This window comes from Aspergillus melleus (assembly GCF_016097325.1).
Source record: "Aspergillus melleus strain CBS 546.65 chromosome Unknown contig5, whole genome shotgun sequence".
NCBI classification, from domain to species: domain Eukaryota; kingdom Fungi; phylum Ascomycota; class Eurotiomycetes; order Eurotiales; family Aspergillaceae; genus Aspergillus; species Aspergillus melleus.
The window spans coordinates 2,128,158-2,147,901 of record NW_025763374.1 but is presented as its reverse complement, the minus strand read 5'-3'; the positions used below and the strand labels follow the sequence as shown (position 1 = coordinate 2,147,901).

Here is a 19,744-nt window from a genome sequence, read left to right as displayed (position 1 = left end):
CTTTGTCCAACTATCCGATAGCAATCGGAAGTGAACTCCAAATATCGGCTGCGCAGCCGAAGGGTCATCCTCGCGGCTGAAATCTCCACATTACCCCGGATTTCCCGCGTTGTGGGGGCTGCTTGCTCCTTCGGCTTTTGCGATCTTCCGATGGAATAGGTTTGAACTGAGTTATTATTTAGATTCTCGAAGTATCTTTCTCGCCCCTCGAAAGCGAAAGCCCGGATACGAGGGTCTAGAGCTGTGATCGCTAACTAGGAACCTGGTATCGCTATATGGCCCTATTCGAGTAGCTCTATCTCGACATAAGATGCAGAACCAACATTGGAAGGCCCGAAGTGATTCGGATGAAGGTGTCACGGAATCAAGGCCCATCCAATTAGACGGATATGCCACTTAGCATGCCCTGATATTTATCTAAAATCACAGCCAACGCGACTGTGGCTAATATGCAGCAACTTTCAAACGAGAACCAAGCGCCCTAACTCGAATTCCTAATAGTGAGCCTTTCTCACCCGTGTAGTAGCAGTTTTATCTGTGCCATACGTAGGTTCTGTGAAGATATCATATGTGGAATAAGCAGATATGTGGTCTCCGATGTTTCGTGAAACAGAGATATCACAGTGACCGTTAGATGTTTGCATAGACTTTGGGATATTCTTTCCTCCCTACGGTCTGGACAGATAGAAGTAATCATGAGAAGGTCAGTATGGAGTCATCTGCCTCATGCAAATCATCCAGAAAGCTCGTGAAGCTAGACCACGAGGTTTGACCAAGATCTTCCGTCCAGTCGTCAAAGTTCAATATCTCCCAGATATCCTTGGGGGTATCGGGCTCTGAAGTGTTCTGCTCGCTTGTCTCCATCGGTGGCAAAGCATTTCCGACAGCACTCTGTTCAATAGAAGTCGAGCTCAGTGTGGAGCCTTGTGGTCGATTGTTCCGGGCAAGCTGGTTAACAGGAGCGGGTCGTTGTGGCTCTTGCGGAATAGTTGTTGCTATGAGAGCCGCTCTCCTTGACTCTGCCTGTCTCATCAATTTATCAATTGGTTTCCACAGCATCCCGTCTTTGGAGTCGGCCACGGCATGTCCAACGACGCGGAAAGAGTGTTCCACAGTTGACCAATACGACTCCATGACAGAGACATCGTCGCAAGCACAAAGCTCAGCAAGGGCCACGGAGAGTGGATGCCAAGGAGCCCATAGTTGCTGAAACCAGCGCCACGACTCGACGAGAGGATTCTCAGAAAGATCTTGTGTTCTCTGCAGAATATCTACGCAAAGTCTCAAAAGACCATGGTTCTTGACCTGGGGTGGCGTAAAACTCGAGTCCCGTTGCAGAGGCCTCAGTGCAGCCAGCTGTAGAGAAGCAGTGAGGCATTCCGCCGTCTTGACAGTAAGCCACTGGAGCGGGTCATTCTCCGAACAGCACCCAGAAACCATTTTTATCGCTTCTTTTTGAAACTCGATCACGATTGACTGTCGATCTTCCATGTCCATGATCCCATGCTGCGTCCAACGCGAGAAATTAAGCGATCGCATAATTTTATGGGCTTTCGCCACAAGCAATGTAAATGTCATATCGGTGTATTCGGTTGTTTCTGGTGGGATTGCATTGCTGAAGAAGCCGATATCGTTGTCGTTAATATTCGATGGAGTGTTCTGTTCGAGCCATGCGGGTATAACCATCGGCTCGGTTGCTCGATCTAAGGACGACTGGGCGTCGAGGATGCCGATAGCATGCCAGACACGTCTGCGTAATTCCGTCTCCAGCGGCCTGATTGGGAAAGGAGGATTCACAATGTGGAGCGATAATGCTTGGCCTACTCGCAATGCCATGCTCAACATTGTCCATACACGTCGGCCTTGGTCCAAAAGACGGTATGAAAGCTATGAAGTGAGCTGGGGTTAGAACTCTGCTTGAAAGACACAAGTAACTTACCAAGGATATCATGAAGGCCTGAAGGACAGTTAAATCGTTTGTTGTCGGGAAATCAGCATGATATAGGGCGGCGTCGCAGACTCTCCGATATTTCGCGACCACCGACGATTTATGCTCCTTGAAAACGCGGTCACATTCTTCCTCGCTCAGAATGCAAACGGCAGCATAGTAGATAGCAGATGCGAGTGTATTCGGCGCATGGCGTCCGTCTTCATAGTCGAGATACTGCTTGCCTTCCAACAAAAACGCCCTTAGGGAAGGTTGATGGATAACCTTGAATACAGGGTCAATTCGTGACAAAAATACTTCTACCAAACTCCTATGAAGCTCAGGGTCGCCGGCGCCACTGGAGGTCATCTCGATAAAGTCAGCAAGACTGAGCAGTCCCGAAAAGGGAATATTGAGGGGATTCACAAAAGCACATTCCGGCTAAAGATTCATTAGCATGCTGAAGATCAATGTAGTAGTACAATGTGCTAACCTGTCCCTTCACGTCACTCCAGGGCGAGCCACCAAGAAATTGAGCGTCTCCATCGTCATCATTCTTCCTAGCGCACGGGGCATTGCTTGTATCCCAAGATGTCGCGGAAGGAAGAAATGATCTTTCTGGTGATCTTGGTAGATTTCGATGTGAGCAGCCTCCTCCCTCTTCCTGTTCTCGTTGCTGGAAAAGCTGTTCGAGCCTTGCTACGCGAGATCTCAAATCTCCATCATTGTTTGTCGGAGGTCCACCTTTACCCACCCGGTGCTTTCCCCGTGGTAAACGTGGGCGCACTACTGGCTTGCAGACTGCTCCTTGGCGCTGACAATACGAACAAGGATTTAACTTATCACAACGTTTTTTCCGTTGAGTGCATAGTTCGCAACTGAGTCGGGCTTCGGGCGCCAATTGACCGGTGGCTGAAGGGCCAATGCCTACAGTCCCGGACATAGTCTTCGGGGCTACCTCATCTAAGGCTGAATGGAGAATGCAAGAAGAATGTAGAAGGAAAGATATCGTTCGGTCGTCTCAATGAAGAATTGAAGCTCAAGTCTGGATGTGGTGGGTTGGCGATCAGAAGACGCTGGCTTAGTCACGAATGACTCAGCCGATCATTAACTAACTAGTTAACGGTTCCGCTGGTCGCGCCCAGATAAACAACAATTCTTACCCACAGAACTCGATATGAGCGATCTCAGATCGCACATCTCATCCATCGAATGTCGAGGTGATTTGGATTCCAGATTATATCAGCATGCTAAGATGATGGAATCATCGCTAACTGCACCATGCGGCAGTGACAGGTTACCTCTGACAATGTCGCATTTCGTTACGTGCTGCCAACATTCTCACAAACTCGGAGCTTGGGACATGCGACATCAATGCCCCTGACAGTTTGAAGGCTCTCCTTAACTCTGGAATAAACGTTCTGGCTCCGTTGAAACCACTAGAGCATTTTGATCTCCTTTCTGAAATTCTCCGATAGATGTCAAACTATTAGTTGTGGGCCTAGCCATCCACTAATACTACGGTCGCTCCTCCTGGTTGAAACGACCGGTGCTCTAGATTATGATTAACGTTGCAAAGATCTTGAATTTGATGAGCACTCGGATTCCTGTCGTCCGCGATCTACGAATTAATATAGCGACTGCGTCACTCACAGCTAGCCATGCGTTTTTGTCATCCATTCGTCCGGGATGCCTCACTAGCATGCTCTTGGCCTGGTCCTACTTCATCTCCACCATTCGAGATTATCCTCCGGCAATCTGAAAAGTGCGATCAGACTCTGCTCATAAAGATGCGCGCAGGCGTCAAACTATATTCGCATCGCAACAAGTCCACGACTGGCCGAGGAAGAAAACTAGACAGATTCACTCTATTTCCCATGGCCCATAGGTGTGACTGGAGGACCCATTCAGGATTCAAACTAGTATGTTGGACTTTTATATAGTAGTATAGTCTACTCCAGGCGCCCACCCAGATTGTGGGCTGCCACTTGCCAACAAGGGCTTGGTCCTGGTGATATGTGGTTCGTTTCCCGAATTTAATTTACTGCATACGACTAGACTTTGTCTTTGGGCTGACTTTGATGAAAAGTTCTTGTTCAGTTTGTCTTATTCTCAATATTACCTTTAAGGTATGTCTCGGCCAGGGCCATAAACGTAAATTCCGTATAAAAGCTACAAGTTCGTGGCGATCTTCGGGCTACTATTTTGTGCACTGGCCAAATATGTGGCCTCGCTTTTTTCCAGGATGCTTTTCACCTTCTACTTCACGAGGCAGTATTGGCTCTCGAACTCTCCGTGCCTTTATTCGACATAGAGAGGCCCTTACTGCAGATCCAACTGGTTAGGACGAGTTGATTTGTATAGTTAGAATCATGGGCAGCATCTGAGATTTCGACAGTTTGCTGCTGTTCTTGCGGGACTTATTCATTTCGCAATTGCCGCGTTTTGAACGATGATCTTTCATTTAAATCCCAGAGACCATGCACTCACCGTGCTGCCAAATGGAGTCGACAAACTTTTCTCGTGCGAAAAATGCCCTTCTTACATTTGACTCGAGCCTCCTTGGTGTCCAAGTCATCATGCTCTTCTTTCGGCAAGCGAAAAGCAGAAACCTTACCCTTGTTACTGAAAAGCGTGTAAAACACAGGCATTGACCTAGATCACAGAGTGTAAATCGAATACCATAATCAGGGGCTTGGATTCCAGTCAAAATTCGGTAGTATATATCTCTACCGGTGGGCCGCGGTACCAACGAGTGAGATTGGCTTCGAGCAACGACGGATAACTTTTCCATAAAGTACGAGCCAGGTCATTTTGAAAGCCTTTGGCTCGTACCTCGGAGAGCAATTGATAACTGTCTTCGAACCGGCCGTACTCTGGCGTTCTCTTTTTGATGACAGTCGTCTCGCGTGTCGGAACAACAGAGTACGCCAATATGCTATTTTAAGATAGATTGCCTCATTAAGTCGGAAATTGCCGTCAATCAGGGGAAGTTGCGGCTGCACGATCTTATATTGCATTTATTGTTCAGTTCACGCCGGGCGACCCCAAAGACCCATTACTACACGCACCGTACGTGCTCCTCGGTGATCTTCGCGGCTGTACAGGATGCACGACTATATTAACCTGTGGGTAAGTGAATCTCGAACACGGTGAACGACGCGTCGGCATTTTGAGACCATAACAATAACAAATATACATGCCCAAGGGGCGATTACGTCAGTGATTTTAATTAGTCAGGCTCCAAGTCAAGAATCGGTACTTCCACACTGCCGACATCGCTCGAAGGATTAATTTACTTGGCACGGTAGGTCAAACTCAATTTGGCCGTTGCTAAATGCTCCTGCCAAATCCTTTCTAGACCGGTCAGTGGTTGACCATGAGGCTGAAGTTGCGAATAGACCATATGTGGTTACTACTGCTACGCAAGATCTGTTTCGGCCCAACACCGTGCAGTGGCTGCCGCTGCATAACATCTTGTGGGAAATGAATGGCTCGGGAGTTCGCCGCCCCGGAGCAAGAAAAGCGCCCGCCACCGTGGATTTGGTACGGAAGACTGACTTTGGCCGAGGCCAGAGCATTCTATATCAGCGGGAGGCTCAATAGGTGCAAGCCACGTGCCCGCCACTCCGTGATCAGTCCGTGTCCGAGAGGATCTTTTCCCGTAATCGAACCTCTCCCGGTCACCAAAAAATAGGTTAAGCCCTATCCCCTGAGTCATGGAAATTGGTTCCAGGCGGCATTTCAGGGACCCAGCGACAACAAATCCCACGCCCACACTAACTGGAGATGAAAAGGGTGCAGAAAAAAAAGTGCAAAATGCAGTACCCACGGCACAAATGTCCACCTGGGACTGGGATTCCGTCACCCATTCCAATCACATCTTATTGGGCAATTTAGAAGATCGCCAGAACACAGACGAGCGCTTCGATTGCGGATCTGCTCGAGTCGCGAGTGGGCGCCAAGACAGCAAGACTGCGTGCTGATTGCTTCGGTTTCACTTGACCCAAACTCTATGATGGGCTGGCGTGGAATTTATCTAGATTCTTCTCAGCAGAGGTTTAACCGACCACGAGCCTCGGACAACGGTTAACGGCTGGCTATTCGCTGTCGCCTCGTTCCGCCCAGTCCATGGATCTTCATTGAGAAGTCACCGGACCAATTCCCTGGTTGAGATCCTCGCCTCGCAGAGACCATCCAGAGGCACCATCGTGATAGATAAGCTTATCCTGTCTAGTGTAGTTTCAGACTGCTCGTTTGGGATAAATCTCCATGGTGGATAGCCCAGCCGGACAACTTCTGGGTCTCCTAAAAATGGGTACATAATGGCGAGCGAGAGGGAGAAAAACCCTCTAGAACCCCTCGGTCCCGTTCCCTCGTGGTTCTTCTGACAGTTCCATCCTGGGGTGCATCATCGGTGGTGTTGGGTTCCGTTTTCACTGCCAAAATGAAGCCTCTCCATTACCTACTGTGCATCCTGTCTCTTGTCCTGGGGTTACATGCGGCGGATCCCGATTTTAACAAGTTTCCCTCGTGTGCTGTATGTACTGGTTCGTGCTTTTGCCATTTCCTGCGCAGTGACTGACCGACCTTGCGCCAGCTTGACGCTGGGAACCAGCTCTTTCACAGTTGGGGGATACCCAACTGCGATCTAACAAATTCGACATGCTTCTGCGCCAAGAGCTCGTACCGGGACGATCTCCTGGCCTCTGTCACCCTCAACTGCACCACTAAAGAAGAATTCAGTAGGTCTTGTTTCTCTTCGAGTAATGTTGGCGACGCTAATCCCTTCTAGTTACGAAGCGACTGTCTGCGCAAGTATGCGGTATCGAGCAACGTAAAGGTCCTGCTGAGATCGAGGGCTCGACTCTCGCGCCATTCATTCTGGGTGCGATCTTCTTCATCATCAGGATCGGAGCGAAAAGCCTTGGTCTTGCTGGTGGTTGGGGATGGGATGATTATACCATCATAGTTTCATTCGTGAGTGTACCTCCTGGCATTTGAATTGCGCAATTACTAAACCTGCACGCTCACAGGTGTTGGGCGTGGCTATTTACGTCCTCAATATTTACAGTAAGTTCAATCATACTTCTATCAGGCGAATGCAAACTCACGTATCAGTGATCCGTTTTGGATTCGGCAGGGATATCTGGGACATTCCTTTTGACACGATCACCAAATTTTACAAGGTTGGTTGGGCATCTCCTGGTCTATAATGTGTACCATATTAACTTCTCCCAGTATTTCGAAGCGCTTGCCGTGATGTATAAGATCCAAATCTCGCTCGCCAAAATCTCCGTCTGCCTGTTCCTTCTGCGAATCTTTCAGTCCCGATCGTTCCGCTATTCCGCGTACATCCTTATCGGTCTCAACGCTTCCATCGGTATAACATGGGCTCTTGTGGACTCACTACGATGTATCCCACCGCACCTGGATTGGACGGGGTGGATGAACGAAGAAGAAGGCCAATGCATCAACTTTATCGACTCGATCCTGGTCAACTGTCTCGTCAACATCGTCGTCGACACCGCTTTGATCGTCATGCCCGTTTATGAAGTCAGCAAGCTCCAACTACCGCTCCGGAAGAAGCTCACTGTGGGGTTGATGTTTGTGATGGGTTCAGTGTAAGTGATCGGATATAACTCACGATGGCTGCTAAGCACCAGCTGACCTTCCCTGCAGATTGACCATCATCGCAATTATTCGTGTCGTCGTGTTCTGGAATAATCGATGGGGCGAGAACCAGACTTACGGACTGTATCCCCTGATCCACTGGTCTGTCATCGAATGCCAAATCTCCGTCATGTGCGCCTGTCTTCCCGCCTCTCGCGCCTTCATCAGTCACTTCTTCCCCGGAATCTTGGGCAATTCTACGCGACGAACCTACGGCACTGGCCCTTCCAACTGGTACAATAAGGAGCCGTCGCAGGGAAACAGCAAGATCGCCAAGTCGGTTAGCTACTCGGTCAACTATGGGCCCCGGTCGCAACAAGATGATACGACTAGTATGGTGGAATTGATGGACGTCGAGGGAGCGGCGAGGTATGCCCGATAACAACGGTCGGGGGTTGCGGAAATTATAGAGCAGAATATAAATCCGCCGTGTCTACATTCTATCTGTATTTCAATTATGATGACAAGATTTACATTTAATGAAGTATTTTAAACAAAAAGCATGAAGTATATTGGGTATCGGTGAAACAACGCGCGCTATTTAAGCATGGTGTGATGATACATTCTAAGTACAGGATATCGCAGACGCCATGGGGTAGGGGTAACAATGAGCAACAATAATCACAAAAAAGCAAACCCCTATATGACTGGATATAAAAAATCTCGACAAGGAAAAAAATGGAGAAGAAGAAAGCCATCAAATGGCCTCCCAATCCATCGCATCGACAATGAAATCCCAACCCCCGTCCATCTCCATCTCATTTGCTTTTTCACCATCCACGGACGCGACATGCGCCTGAGCAAGGAGATACCCTTCTTCCAACCCACCAAAGATCTCCGTCAGGATTTGATTGAAATCATAACTCTCCAGTGGCGGCATCTGTCCCCGCCACCTCTCCCCTTCCAGTTCCTCCTCCGACATATCCGCCGTCTTCCATCGATTCCGCAATTCCTTGGCTTTCCGCAGTTGCTCACGCACATCGTCTCGGCCCAGGACCTCATGCAGCGGACACGACGGGTCCTCAAGCGTCTCCAGCACATTGGCGTGGTAAGAGTGTCCTCCCCCACCGGGTCGAGCTCCTGCTCCGCCGGGACCCATCGACGTGGTATTCCACTGCACGCCCTGGCCTACTTTATTGCCGCGCCATTTCCGCGACGGGGTCGATGTGACCTGGACCCCGAAGACGCCGAGGAGATGCACGATGGCCCGCTCCAGCAGCGCGTAGTATTCGTGGAAATCGATCTTGAACATCGTCTCCGCGTAGAGGTCGGTGTCTGTGTCTGCGTCTGCCATCCCGGACTGCGTGGCGAGCCGATACCCCTCCTCCAGAGAGCGGAGTTTCCATTTCAACCGCGCGACGAGCTTCGTGAACCGTGAGAGCTCCTGCGCTGGGTTCGCGTGGCCCCGTGCGTTGCCGCTGCCGCTGCCGCTCGTGCCGGTGCCGATGATGCGGGTACTGCTACCAGTACTAGCGCTGGTGAAGGTATTGCGGGTATTCCGAGCCCGAGGAATCGGCGCAGAAGATTTGAAGGAGGACGAGGAGGAGTAAGAGGAGGAGGTCGGTGCTCGAGACGAGGATGTGGGTTTTCCGGAACCTTCGGTTGTTGGCCCCGGCGCCCATCGGGATTTCAAAAGGTCGGACATCTCGGTACTTCACTCTAGTCGATCGGTTAGGCGGATCAGCTAGCTAGTGAGTAGTAGTGAGCCGGGAGGGGGAAATTGACACTTACCCCCGCAGATGGGGCGGTTCGATCGTTGATATATCGAGCAGGGAAGGTGAGCGTGATTTGCCGAAGAAGGGCGATTTGCGATGCGACGCGATCGAAAGCTCGGGTAGAGAAGAGAAATTGGTTCGGTTGCGTCGGTGGAGCCGTGGTTCCGTTCGGATTTGGAACTAGACGCCTTTGGTTTGGTTTAGTGGCACCTTGGCAGATGATGAAAGAAATGAGAACTTTGAGAAGAGCTCGCTTGGGGTTGGGGATTTGACGCTGGTTGAGGATCGTTATGGATGTGTCACTAGTGTAGACTGGATGTCGCTAGAAGATTTGCCACGAGCAACTTGAACCTCAACTGTTTGTACCAGGAGGTGGACCGTCAGTGGAAATGAATATCGCAAATGTCTTAAATCAGTAGTCCTCTCAGAGTGTACGAAACTTTGATTCTGATTGTGCAACCCGAGCCTTTATATATTTGCAACAATGAAATACATATCAGGGATGTTCCCTAGAAAAATCTCAACAGACAGGAAAACAAACATAGTTAGAGGAGAAACCCATTTGCCATCGCGATTGACTCGCGTAACTATATTGACAGTCGACCAATGAATTTAGCAAGGCATGGTAGTTAGGGCTAGATATGTATAAGCTCCGGATTATCTCACGACTTTGCTGGTGTAATCCTACTCCTGCTGCTTACAGCTCTTCAAGTCGTGCATCAATTCCACTAGTTTATGTAAAGAGACAATTGAGCACAATTTGAGTTTGCTCAAGCTTTGTATACAGTTTCATTAGAAAAATAGGACCGTTGTTGAACCAACCTCTCCAAAGAATTTAAAGGCTATTTCCCTTGAATATATCAGTTCATACAGCTAATCCTAAGTAACTGAATGAGAGAAAGTTCCAAGTAGCCCATTCCTGTCTCACTATATAAATGCACCTATCTCTGCAAGCCCCCTTTCATCTAACAATCAACGCAACTCGATGAAAGAACTAACAAGCCATTATCTTTTCTATAATCAAGATCTCCAAACACCCCACCATGTCCCCAGATAACCCCGAGTTCGAGCCCATCCGCGAGATTCTCACGGCCCTTCTCCGCTACCTTGACAAGGGCACTCCCGAATATCTGGACAATGTGCTGACCTTTGACGCTGTCTTGATCCCCCCGTTTCCTCTTCCAGTGTCAAGGGACTTCCTGCCATCAAACAAGAGTTGCAGAAACGGTTCGTGGAAAATGAGTGGTGGGATGAAGCCGCCATTCGCTCCATTAAGATGACGTCGTCCGATACAGCCTTTGCAGTGTCATGCTGCCAGATGCCTTCTATATTCCAGACGCTGATTTTCCACGATGACTTGGTGAAGGGCAAAACAGGGTGCAGAGTTCGACGGAGGAAGATTATACTGGAGTGTGGAAAGAGTACTGCAAAGAAATAATCGTCCTGAGTAAAGGACAGGTCTTTAGTTCTTTCTTCGTTCAGTTACTTTTTATATATATAACGGCCAGATGAGAGGAACCTATATTTTGTTTCCTATACCATGGTCTCTGGGTAGAAAGTTTGAATCAAAAGGCTTCAGGAGCGATCTACACATTTCGCATATCGTATGATGCACCAATCCAACCCTCGTAGCCCACTAAATAGCCTAAAAGCAAGCTAACCAACCGCCCGACCAATAACCTCACCCGCACCCACTGGTATCGCGGGGTTACCACAAAAGCCCGAATGGTTCGTGGAGATTCCCCGACATTCCTCCGCCTTGGACAGCGCTGAATGATGCGGGGAATGTTCACCGGTCCACATTTCTGGCATGCAAACGTCCATAGTCCGGGTTACCGCGCATCTTGGCTGCTTCGCTCGGGGTAATATATATGCCCATCCCCATTTCCTCGCTCCACTGTCTTTTCACCGGTCTTGCGTGAATTATTATAAAAAGGTATGGTCGGTCCACTGTCCCCGCGGGGGAGGAATTGTGTCCCTCGTCAAGGAATTCAGGCAGGATGATGCGTTTTTCGAGGGCTGCGGTGTCCTTTCTGACTGTCTTCGGTCGTTGGCAGGGCGTTATGGCCAAGAGTGGTTCTGTTTCGGCGTCGGATGGTGAGTATAAAGTTCCGATGCAGACCTTGCTTGGAATTGGGGCTAATAATAGCAGCCATCGTTGTCGAGGACAAGACGTTCACTTTGAATGGCGACAATGTCTCCTATCGCTTCCATGTCGATAATACCACGGGGGATCTGTTGTCCGACCATTTCGGCGGCAGCATCTCCGGTGCAATTCCCACGGACCCAGAACCAGAGGTCAATGGCTGGGTCGGCATGATCGGCCGTGTCCGACGTGAGTTCCCAGACCAAGGGCGAGGAGACTTCCGTGCCCCTGCTATCCATATCCGACAGTCGGCTGGCTATGCTGTGAGCGAGCTGCAGTACCAGTCCCATTCGGTGATCCAGGGAAAACCGGAATTACCAGGACTACCCGCTACATTTGGCGGTGAGGACGATGTTACTACGCTGGTGGTTCACTTGTACGATAACTATAGCTCTGTCGCGGCCGACTTGTCGTACTCGATCTTTCCCAAGTACGATGCCATTGTGCGTAGTGCGAATGTCACGAACAAGGGAAAGGGCGATATTACGATCGAGGCACTGGCTAGTCTGAGTGTTGATCTGCCCCTCGAGGACCTGGATATGATCGGTCTTCGAGGCGATTGGGCCAGAGAGGCTCGTCGCGAGAGACGGAGGGTTGAGTATGGCAGTCAGGGGTAAGTTACCGATCCTCAATGATGGATCAGAATGATATTAATAGCAGCGCCAGATTCGGAAGTACAACGGGATTTTCGTCTCACCTGCACAACCCGTTCCTTGCACTGGTCCACCCGTCAACTACTGAATCCCAAGGCGAAGCATGGGGTTTCTCCCTTGTCTACACGGGTTCCTTCGCCGTGGATGTCGAGAAAGGCTCGCAGGGGCTCACTCGTGCTCTTCTCGGCTTCAACCGCAACCAGCTATCATGGTCCCTCGGACCCGGAGAGTCTCTAACCTCCCCCGAGTGCGTATCCGTGTACTCCAACAATGGTATCGGCGGCATGTCTCGTTCCTTGCACCGACTTTACCGGAACCATCTCATCAAAAGCCAATTCGCAACTTCGAACCGCCCCGTGCTGCTCAACAGCTGGGAAGGAGTCTACTTCGACTACAACCAGACCAGCATGTACACGCTGGCCGAGAAGTCCGCCGCCCTTGGCACCAAACTGTTCGTCATGGATGACGGTTGGTTTGGCAAAGAATATCCTCGAGTCTCCGACAACGCAGGTTTGGGCGACTGGACCCCCAATCCAGACCGGTTTCCCAAGGGGCTCGATCCCCTCGTCTCGAACGTCACCGAGCTCAAAGCTGGGAATACGTCTACCAACCTGCGGTTCGGCATCTGGATCGAACCCGAGATGGTGAACCCCAACTCAACCCTCTACAAAAAGCACCCAGACTGGGTCATGCACGCTGGGCCTTACCCCCGCACCGAGCGTCGCCAGCAGTTACTCCTAAACCTGGCCCTCCCCGAAGTCCAGAACTTCGTCATCGACACGGTCTCCGACATCCTCAACAGCGCTGACATAACCTACGTCAAATGGGACCATAACCGCGGCATGCACGAGTCTGCCTCTCCCTCCGCCAACCACGCCTATATGCTCGGCATCTACCACGTCTTCGACGTCCTGACCACCCGCTTCCCCAACGTGCTTTGGGAGGGTTGCGCCTCGGGCGGCGGCCGCTTCGACCCTGGTGTCTTGCAATACTTCCCCCAGATCTGGACGTCGGATGACACGGACGCTGTGGAGCGGATCTCCATCCAGCTGGGCACGTCACTCGCGTATCCGCCTAGCGCCATGGGCGCACATATCTCCGCCGTCCCGAACCACCAGACAGGACGGTCGATCCCCGTCGTGTTCCGTGCTCATGTGGCCATGATGGGCGGATCGTTTGGGTTGGAACTGAACCCTGAAGAATTGACGGAGGACGAGAGTGCCGCTGTCCCTGGACTAATCAAGCAAGCGGAGGAGATCGCGCCGATCATCCTGAAGGGCGACATGTTTCGGTTGAAGTTGCCGGAAGAGTCGAATTGGCCGGCGGTGCTGTTTGTGAGCGAGGAGGGCGATAAGGCGGTCATGTTTGCGTTCCAGATTAATCCAACCGTTAACCATGCATTCCCGAGGATTAGACTGCAGGGGTTGGATGAGCAGGCTACGTATAAGGTTGAAGGGGAGGGTGAGTTTAGTGGTAAGACCTTGATGAATATGGGGTTGTTGGTTGCGTTTGAGGGAGATTATAGTAGCAAGGTTTTGAGCTTGGAGAGGGTTTAACTGAGTGGATTGAGTTATGGGATAAATTCCAGAGGTAGGCATGATAGTTTGCTTAATGAATGATGATTTGTGGTGTGATCATTGATGTTTTGATCTTTTTGCGATTTCTAGGACGGGACTCAGCCCCGGCCGGCAGTCTGCTACTGCTATCGGCTCGGCTCGTGGCCCGAGTTTCGGCTTGCCGAAACTAAAGTTCGTGGTTTCGCATCCTCGCTTTACCGGCAGGTCATATCCCACCGTTTAGTCCAGCTTATGGTAGAAAAGGAACCTGGTTATATTGTCTCCATTAAGTTCAAGACCAATGTCATATGACGCATTGAACCTGAACAATTCATTGTCTTCGGGTTACTTTCCTAGCTGTAATGCCCAACCCACCCCCTCTCCGTCAACGGGCAATATCTGTAGAACAGGTACCAGAAGGAGAGTCGAGGCCATTCAGAGACAGAATATTGCGGCCTGTAATGGAGGAGTCCCAGCACAAGAGTTCTAGAAATCCGTCTCCGGTAAGGCAGTTGCAATGATCAGCCTAATGGCTGGAAGGTACCGCGAGGGTCAACTTGCAGGAGTTCACAGTTTCCACCCTCGCCGTTCATCACGGAACCTCTCCACGCAGCATTGATGAGATTTGCCAGAGATAGCGTCTCAGAATCTTTGCCCTCACATAAAGAGGCCTACAAAATTGCCGTACAATTAGTCTTGAAGATGTCCTCACCCCGTCATCATCCTTACATTTGTTCGTCAGAAAAGAAAAGAAAAACTTCCAGATCCCAAAAGAAACAGTATCAAACGGTCCTCAGACCATTCCAACTAGATATCCCTCCCACCAAAGTTTCAATTTCCCTATACAGCATCAAGAATCTTCCAAACTCCCCTTCGTACAACATCTCCCCACAATGAGAAGATATCCGCCCGTTTTCCATCCCTACGAGAACGGCCAATTCGAATCAAGCCGAGGAACCTCCTCCTCCCACGCAATCGAAGCCCTCTTCGAATTCTCCATCCGCGAATCCGACTACCGCAATGCCCGAGACTACTGGCACGCATGCATGGGCCTCGTCCAAGCCGGACGCTATCGCCTCTACTGGCCACCAGACTCCCCCGGCCACACCAGGAACGAGATCGTCTCCGTCAAAATCAGCGGCAGAACCCCAGCCGGAGCACGTACCCGGGTCGCGATCGACACCGTGATGGAGAAACTGCGGTACTATGTCCTGGGTGAAGATGCCCTTCAGACATCGCGACGAAATCGAGCGGAGGAGGGCAGGGACCAGAGACGTCGCCAGGATAGATATCGGCAGGGGTATTCGCCGTCGTCAGGGCCTTATGAGTCGCCCAGGGGGTCGTATCAGGGTTCGCCGCATGCGCATCCGGGGCCGCCGGGGTGGCAAAGAGGATCTCATCGATCGGGGGGGTCTGGGGGATCGCGTGGGCATTCTCAGTGGTGACTGGTTTCGTATGTCGAGATGAAAGGCCTTTGTTACTTGCAGATCTTATTTATCAAATGTTGTTTCGAGATTTGTGGAGGAGTTGGATCGCTTGAATCGTTTGGATACCCCGTCTGTATTTCCTACGATGTATTTTCAATACATTAAAAGTTACGCCTATTGATTGCCTCTTCTTCTGCATTAGATCGAAATATTAATTTGTAAATCTAAATCAGCAGCCAAGTCTCTGTATCAATCATGTCCTTACTTTATTCAGTGTGCACCTCCTTGCTCTCCATGTATGTGCGACTAGACAGCTATTATCGTAGCTTAGCATATTAGATTAATATTACTTTTCTACGTGTATTGATGAACTATGTAGCTAGATTTTATATCCTTGGCATCTTGTAACTTCCACCCCAAATATCAAACTTGATCATAGGACATATGCATGGGATCCTGGCTCATTGAACAGTACTCAATCTCCCGAATCTGCCAATGGGGATGACGTTAAGAGAATAAAGTGAGGTACCCTGTTGATCTCTGCAATATCTTACACAAGCAAACGAGCGCCTACATATCCTGCGGTCACACGAAAAAAGGGTCTACATGGGAATGATATTCATCAACGTATTGCTTAGTCCTGGGAGTTGCCAATTCCCTCGCCCAAAACCGACGAGACTTCCCCCTCCGCTCTAACTCCGATGGGCCATGGACATTCTCGAAGACTTCCGCCAAGTGCCCTCAGCGCCGTAGTTGAAATGTCCGTGAAGAACATGACGTTGGGTAATTGTGCGCACACACACTGGCCAAACTGCTCACTTACCGGCAACTCTCATCAAGGTCCTAAATTCCGTGCCCTGATCCGGCGATACTCGCCATGAATACCATGGAACCATACTTCTACTCAGACGCACAACTTACAGATCCTCATCCAGAGTCATGAAATATCCAGCTATTCTACAAAGCCTAGACCAGCATATCCCACTTAAGTATACCCTTAAACCCCCTACCAATCATCTCTTCTCTCTCCCCATCCACCACCATCCTCATAGCCTCTAAACCTCCTCCAGAGAATTCTTCACCTCTCCAATCCTCCCACTTCCCAAACAAAACACAACCGACCCTCACCATGTACCGATACGGTCCCAGCGGCAGCGGTAGCAGACGCTCCAGCAGCGCCGGGGGCCCCAAGCGCCCCGCCTACGCCTACTTCGCCATCGACTCCCGGGGCTGGAATGGCCAGGGAACTCTCTCGCGGGGCGAGCTCTACGATCGAATCCACACCGCGGCCGTGTATGGAAGCTATTCCCTGTACTATCCCAACGATCCGAATCTGCCGCAGGGCCAGTATGATGGGCAGTTGATCCAGACGGGTTGCATTCGTGGCTTGCCTCTTGATAATCGTGAGCAGCAGAGATTTATTCATAATGAGTTGACTCGGAAGACTAGGCAGTTGATGTTGCGGTATACGGGACGGGATCAGTGGAGGTGAGGTGGGGGAAGGAAGGAAGGGGGGTCATGACATTCTGCTTCGCTGCAGATTTTGACAGGAAGGTTGGTTGGAGATTGGTTCTTCTGTCTATATCTGAGCGACTGTGGTATGATTTGCAGGATTGTGGCCTTTCACTTTCCACCTGGTTTCACTTGGTGATTCCGCTACCCACGGTATGTTGTTTTCTTGTGGACAGATCTCTTGCCATACTTGTGCTTTATGCTGGACTTGAGTCCTCGAGTGGTTCTAACCCAGTACGCAAGTTGACTTGAGATGTCCTGTTGTTTGTTTGTCGATTTATGCAAACATGGGTTTGGGAACCGACAAGTTAGTATCTTCCCAGTTACCAGAAATAGATAACGTTCCCAATTTCCTAAATGACTTCTTCTTGTAAGCTTACTCGTACCTATATTCAACTGTAAACATCAATCTTTCGTACGTTGAGATATTAGAAGAAACGCCGTTGTAATCAGGACATTGAGTTTTGAGTATGATACGATCTTTGGACTTAGGGCTGTTGTCTTGGCATTGGTAGCACTCTCAGCACGCACGTCACCAGGGGTTCGTGCATATCTCAAATGTCCTACTGATAATACAAGAATTCACTCAAATACGTGCTTGCTTATTAACAGTCCTACACTAATTCTAAGAACAGCTATACATTATAACATGAATGAAACGAAATATCGAAAACAATCTATATCAACAATTTAACCCCTGACCACCGGACCAAAACTTTATTCCTCTGGTTAGATAGTAATATTTGCATTCGCTAACTGCTCCTCCAGCGTCTTCTGCGCATCCTCCCAAAGCTTATAAGCTGGTTGAATAGGATCACAGACGGTCCCTTGCTCAGGCAGCGTCCCGTTGGCAAAGTAATCCCCAATAGCTTTGATCGTGCACTCCGAAGGGTGGTTCATAACACCATGCTGGAGAGATTCCATTAGCGTCTTCATTATTATTTGGAATGGAATTAAGAAATGAGGAAGTGTACTTACTCCATGTCCCTTATGAACCAACAACCGACTATCCTTAAACGCAGACGCCGCTCTCCAAGCCCCGCTCAGCGGCGTGATGGGATCATATGCCCCATTAACAAACATAACTGGATAACTTGTATTGATGTTCCTGAAGTCTCCCTGGAACCGCTCGACTGCGTCTATCTTCCATTGATAGCACGGCCAGAGCTGAGGCATGAACGCGTCGGAGAAGTCGCCAGCTTCCAACTCCGCCTGGACAAGCGAGTATAGGTCGTTGGGAGATTTCGCGCGGATAGTTATCTCTGAGCACGCGATGCCGTGGAATGCCTGCGCTCCCTCGTTGTATTTCGGCGGAGTGGGGATCTCGGGCGTCGGGGATGTCCAACTCGTCCAGTTGCGAGCGAGCGCGGCGGATGCGGTGTAGACGAGGAGCGGGAAGGAGGCGGGTTGGTAGAGGTAGTTGAAGAAGTAGTATTTGAGTTCGGGGAGTAACGGACGCGGGCCTGGTCTCCACCAGGGTTGTAGGAACGGGGAGTGGTAGTCCTCGTGGAGGTAGACGGGGTTATCGACGAGTTCTTGGAAGACGTTGCTGATTTCGGTCATCAGGTCCTCTGGTGTTGTTTTCGGGCCGGAGAAGTTGGCGAACGGGCAAAGGGACGGTCCGCCTCGGATGCACTCCGTGAAGAAGTTAAGCAAGGGGATGTGTGTTCCCCGGGTAGCGTCTAGCCATTGGCCGCTGTGGTAGTCTCGAGCGTCCTGCACGCTGTCAAGAAGCATACGGCCGATCCGATCGGGGAACATGGCTGCGAACGTCTGTCCCAGGGTGGTGCTGTAAGAACGGCCCCAGAAGCGCAGTTTACCGTCTTCGTTGAGAGCGTCGACGATACGGAGCAAGTCGCGTGCTGTGAAGGTTGTGCTCAGGTATCGGCCTGTTTCTTTTTGGCTCTCGTAGCAGGCGTCGGCGAACCAGCCGCCGTCACCCCATGCTTTGAAGTTCAGCAGACCCCAGAGGTCGGCTTGTGGTAGGGTTGTATTAATGAACCCACGAGGCTGCTTCGTGTTGTTTGCCTTTGCAGTGTCGAAGTCACAGGCAAATGGGAGTGTCTTTCCGGTACCACTGTCTTTGGTCAGCGACTGTGCCGATAGTGTAGACATCCAGACTCACCGAGGATCGAAACCAATCACGTTGTAATGTCCACCAAAGACCCTGGGTCCCGTTAGCTCTGTTGGCGAAGAATCGACACCAAGCTTACTCTCTGTACAAAGGGCCCTTGGTTGCCACTTCCTCCACGCCCGAGCTCCCAGGCCCACCCGGATTAAAAATAATACTACCCTTAGTCGGTTGTTTTGTCGCGTTGACCCTCACCAGTTGCAGTTCAATTGTCTTCCCAGAGTCAGGATTCGTATAGTCCAACGGCACCTCGAGTTTCGCGCAGTCGATCGGCGTTGTAATCAACTCTTCTGTTGCTTTGGGAAAATCGAGATCACAAGGTGCCCAGTTCAAGGAAGTCTGTTCATGGTTGGATCTTTCATTGTGAGGTAAAGCCCCCACGAGGCTGTAGGACAACAGTAATAGAGCGGTGCTAATGTATAACATGTTGACTTAACGAATGTAGTCTGAAGATATTAGGACATCGCTTACCTTCATCATTTAACCATAGGGGTCTTTATATCTGTCTGGGTGCATTCATTCCAATCGACTCAGCCTCGTCAGACTGTTGATGATGCCCAGCGTAGATCCAATGCTATCATTTCCACCCAAACGGCAAAACCCAACAGGGATTAACCACGCTAACGCCCGATCCGGAAACACGCGGCGCACGGGATCCCCAGCGCTGCCCTCTCCAGAGTTTCGACTTTGCATCATCTCCGCATCCAATACGAGCTGCACAATCCTTTTCAATCTCAATTCTGACAAGTAAATGGCCTCGCGAGGTGGCAAGGCTTGGCCATGTTGCCGATCACTCAGATGCATCGAACTGACTGGGTCTTTATTTTTGGCTTTGAGCGGCACATGTGGCCTAACCGGGTTTAGTGGCTGATGCAGCGCGGCAGCCTCAGGCCGATCATGACCACATGGCATGTCCTGGGATGAGGTATCTTATGTTGTCTGACGTTAGCATGTATTATTGCTTTTGTGCCTATTATACTGAAGGGACTATTTGATGGGGTCTG

General features: G+C 50.3%; 8 protein-coding genes across 8 annotated transcripts; 5 read left to right on the top strand and 3 right to left on the bottom strand.

The window, feature by feature from the left end:
* Nucleotides 1–502: 502 nt before the first annotated feature.
* On the bottom strand, nt 503–2,296 carry LDX57_009162 (fungal specific transcription factor domain-containing protein; the record flags this gene model as incomplete). The annotated part of the gene is made up of 2 exons (XM_046090882.1): nt 503–1,887; nt 1,940–2,296. 2 exons carry the CDS (start codon nt 2,294–2,296, stop codon nt 694–696), a joined length of 1,551 nt encoding a protein of 516 aa, XP_045946857.1. The 3' UTR covers nt 503–693.
* A 4,078-nt stretch (nt 2,297–6,374) lies between these two features.
* LDX57_009161 (uncharacterized protein) lies at nt 6,375–8,150 on the top strand (the record flags this gene model as incomplete). Its single annotated transcript, XM_046090881.1, has 7 exons — nt 6,375–6,467; nt 6,528–6,672; nt 6,723–6,907; nt 6,964–7,000; nt 7,049–7,116; nt 7,169–7,551; nt 7,610–8,150. 7 exons carry the CDS (start codon nt 6,375–6,377, stop codon nt 7,980–7,982), a joined length of 1,284 nt encoding a protein of 427 aa, XP_045946856.1. The 3' UTR covers nt 7,983–8,150.
* Nucleotides 8,151–8,167: 17 nt separating this feature from the next.
* Nucleotides 8,168–10,181, bottom strand: LDX57_009160 (uncharacterized protein). The gene has a single exon (XM_046090880.1). It carries the CDS (start codon nt 9,243–9,245, stop codon nt 8,298–8,300), a length of 948 nt encoding a protein of 315 aa, XP_045946855.1. The 5' UTR covers nt 9,246–10,181; the 3' UTR covers nt 8,168–8,297.
* Nucleotides 10,182–10,358: 177 nt separating this feature from the next.
* Nucleotides 10,359–10,595, top strand: LDX57_009159 (uncharacterized protein; the record flags this gene model as incomplete). Its single annotated transcript, XM_046090879.1, has 1 exon — nt 10,359–10,595. The coding sequence occupies one exon, from the start codon at nt 10,359–10,361 to the stop codon at nt 10,593–10,595; it is 237 nt and encodes a 78-aa protein (XP_045946854.1).
* Nucleotides 10,596–11,378: 783 nt separating this feature from the next.
* On the top strand, nt 11,379–13,670 carry LDX57_009158 (alpha-galactosidase; the record flags this gene model as incomplete). Its single annotated transcript, XM_046090878.1, has 3 exons — nt 11,379–11,412; nt 11,468–12,074; nt 12,128–13,670. 3 exons carry the CDS (start codon nt 11,379–11,381, stop codon nt 13,668–13,670), a joined length of 2,184 nt encoding a protein of 727 aa, XP_045946853.1.
* An 893-nt stretch (nt 13,671–14,563) lies between these two features.
* Nucleotides 14,564–15,115, top strand: LDX57_009157 (uncharacterized protein; the record flags this gene model as incomplete). The annotated part of the gene is made up of 1 exon (XM_046090877.1): nt 14,564–15,115. One exon carries the CDS (start codon nt 14,564–14,566, stop codon nt 15,113–15,115), a length of 552 nt encoding a protein of 183 aa, XP_045946852.1.
* Nucleotides 15,116–16,226: 1,111 nt separating this feature from the next.
* Nucleotides 16,227–16,589, top strand: LDX57_009156 (uncharacterized protein; the record flags this gene model as incomplete). The annotated part of the gene is made up of 1 exon (XM_046090876.1): nt 16,227–16,589. One exon carries the CDS (start codon nt 16,227–16,229, stop codon nt 16,587–16,589), a length of 363 nt encoding a protein of 120 aa, XP_045946851.1.
* A 695-nt stretch (nt 16,590–17,284) lies between these two features.
* LDX57_009155 (alpha/beta hydrolase) lies at nt 17,285–19,166 on the bottom strand (the record flags this gene model as incomplete). The annotated part of the gene is made up of 4 exons (XM_046090875.1): nt 17,285–17,518; nt 17,588–18,686; nt 18,735–18,776; nt 18,823–19,166. 4 exons carry the CDS (start codon nt 19,164–19,166, stop codon nt 17,339–17,341), a joined length of 1,665 nt encoding a protein of 554 aa, XP_045946850.1. The 3' UTR covers nt 17,285–17,338.
* Between the last annotated feature and the right edge of the window lie 578 nt (nt 19,167–19,744).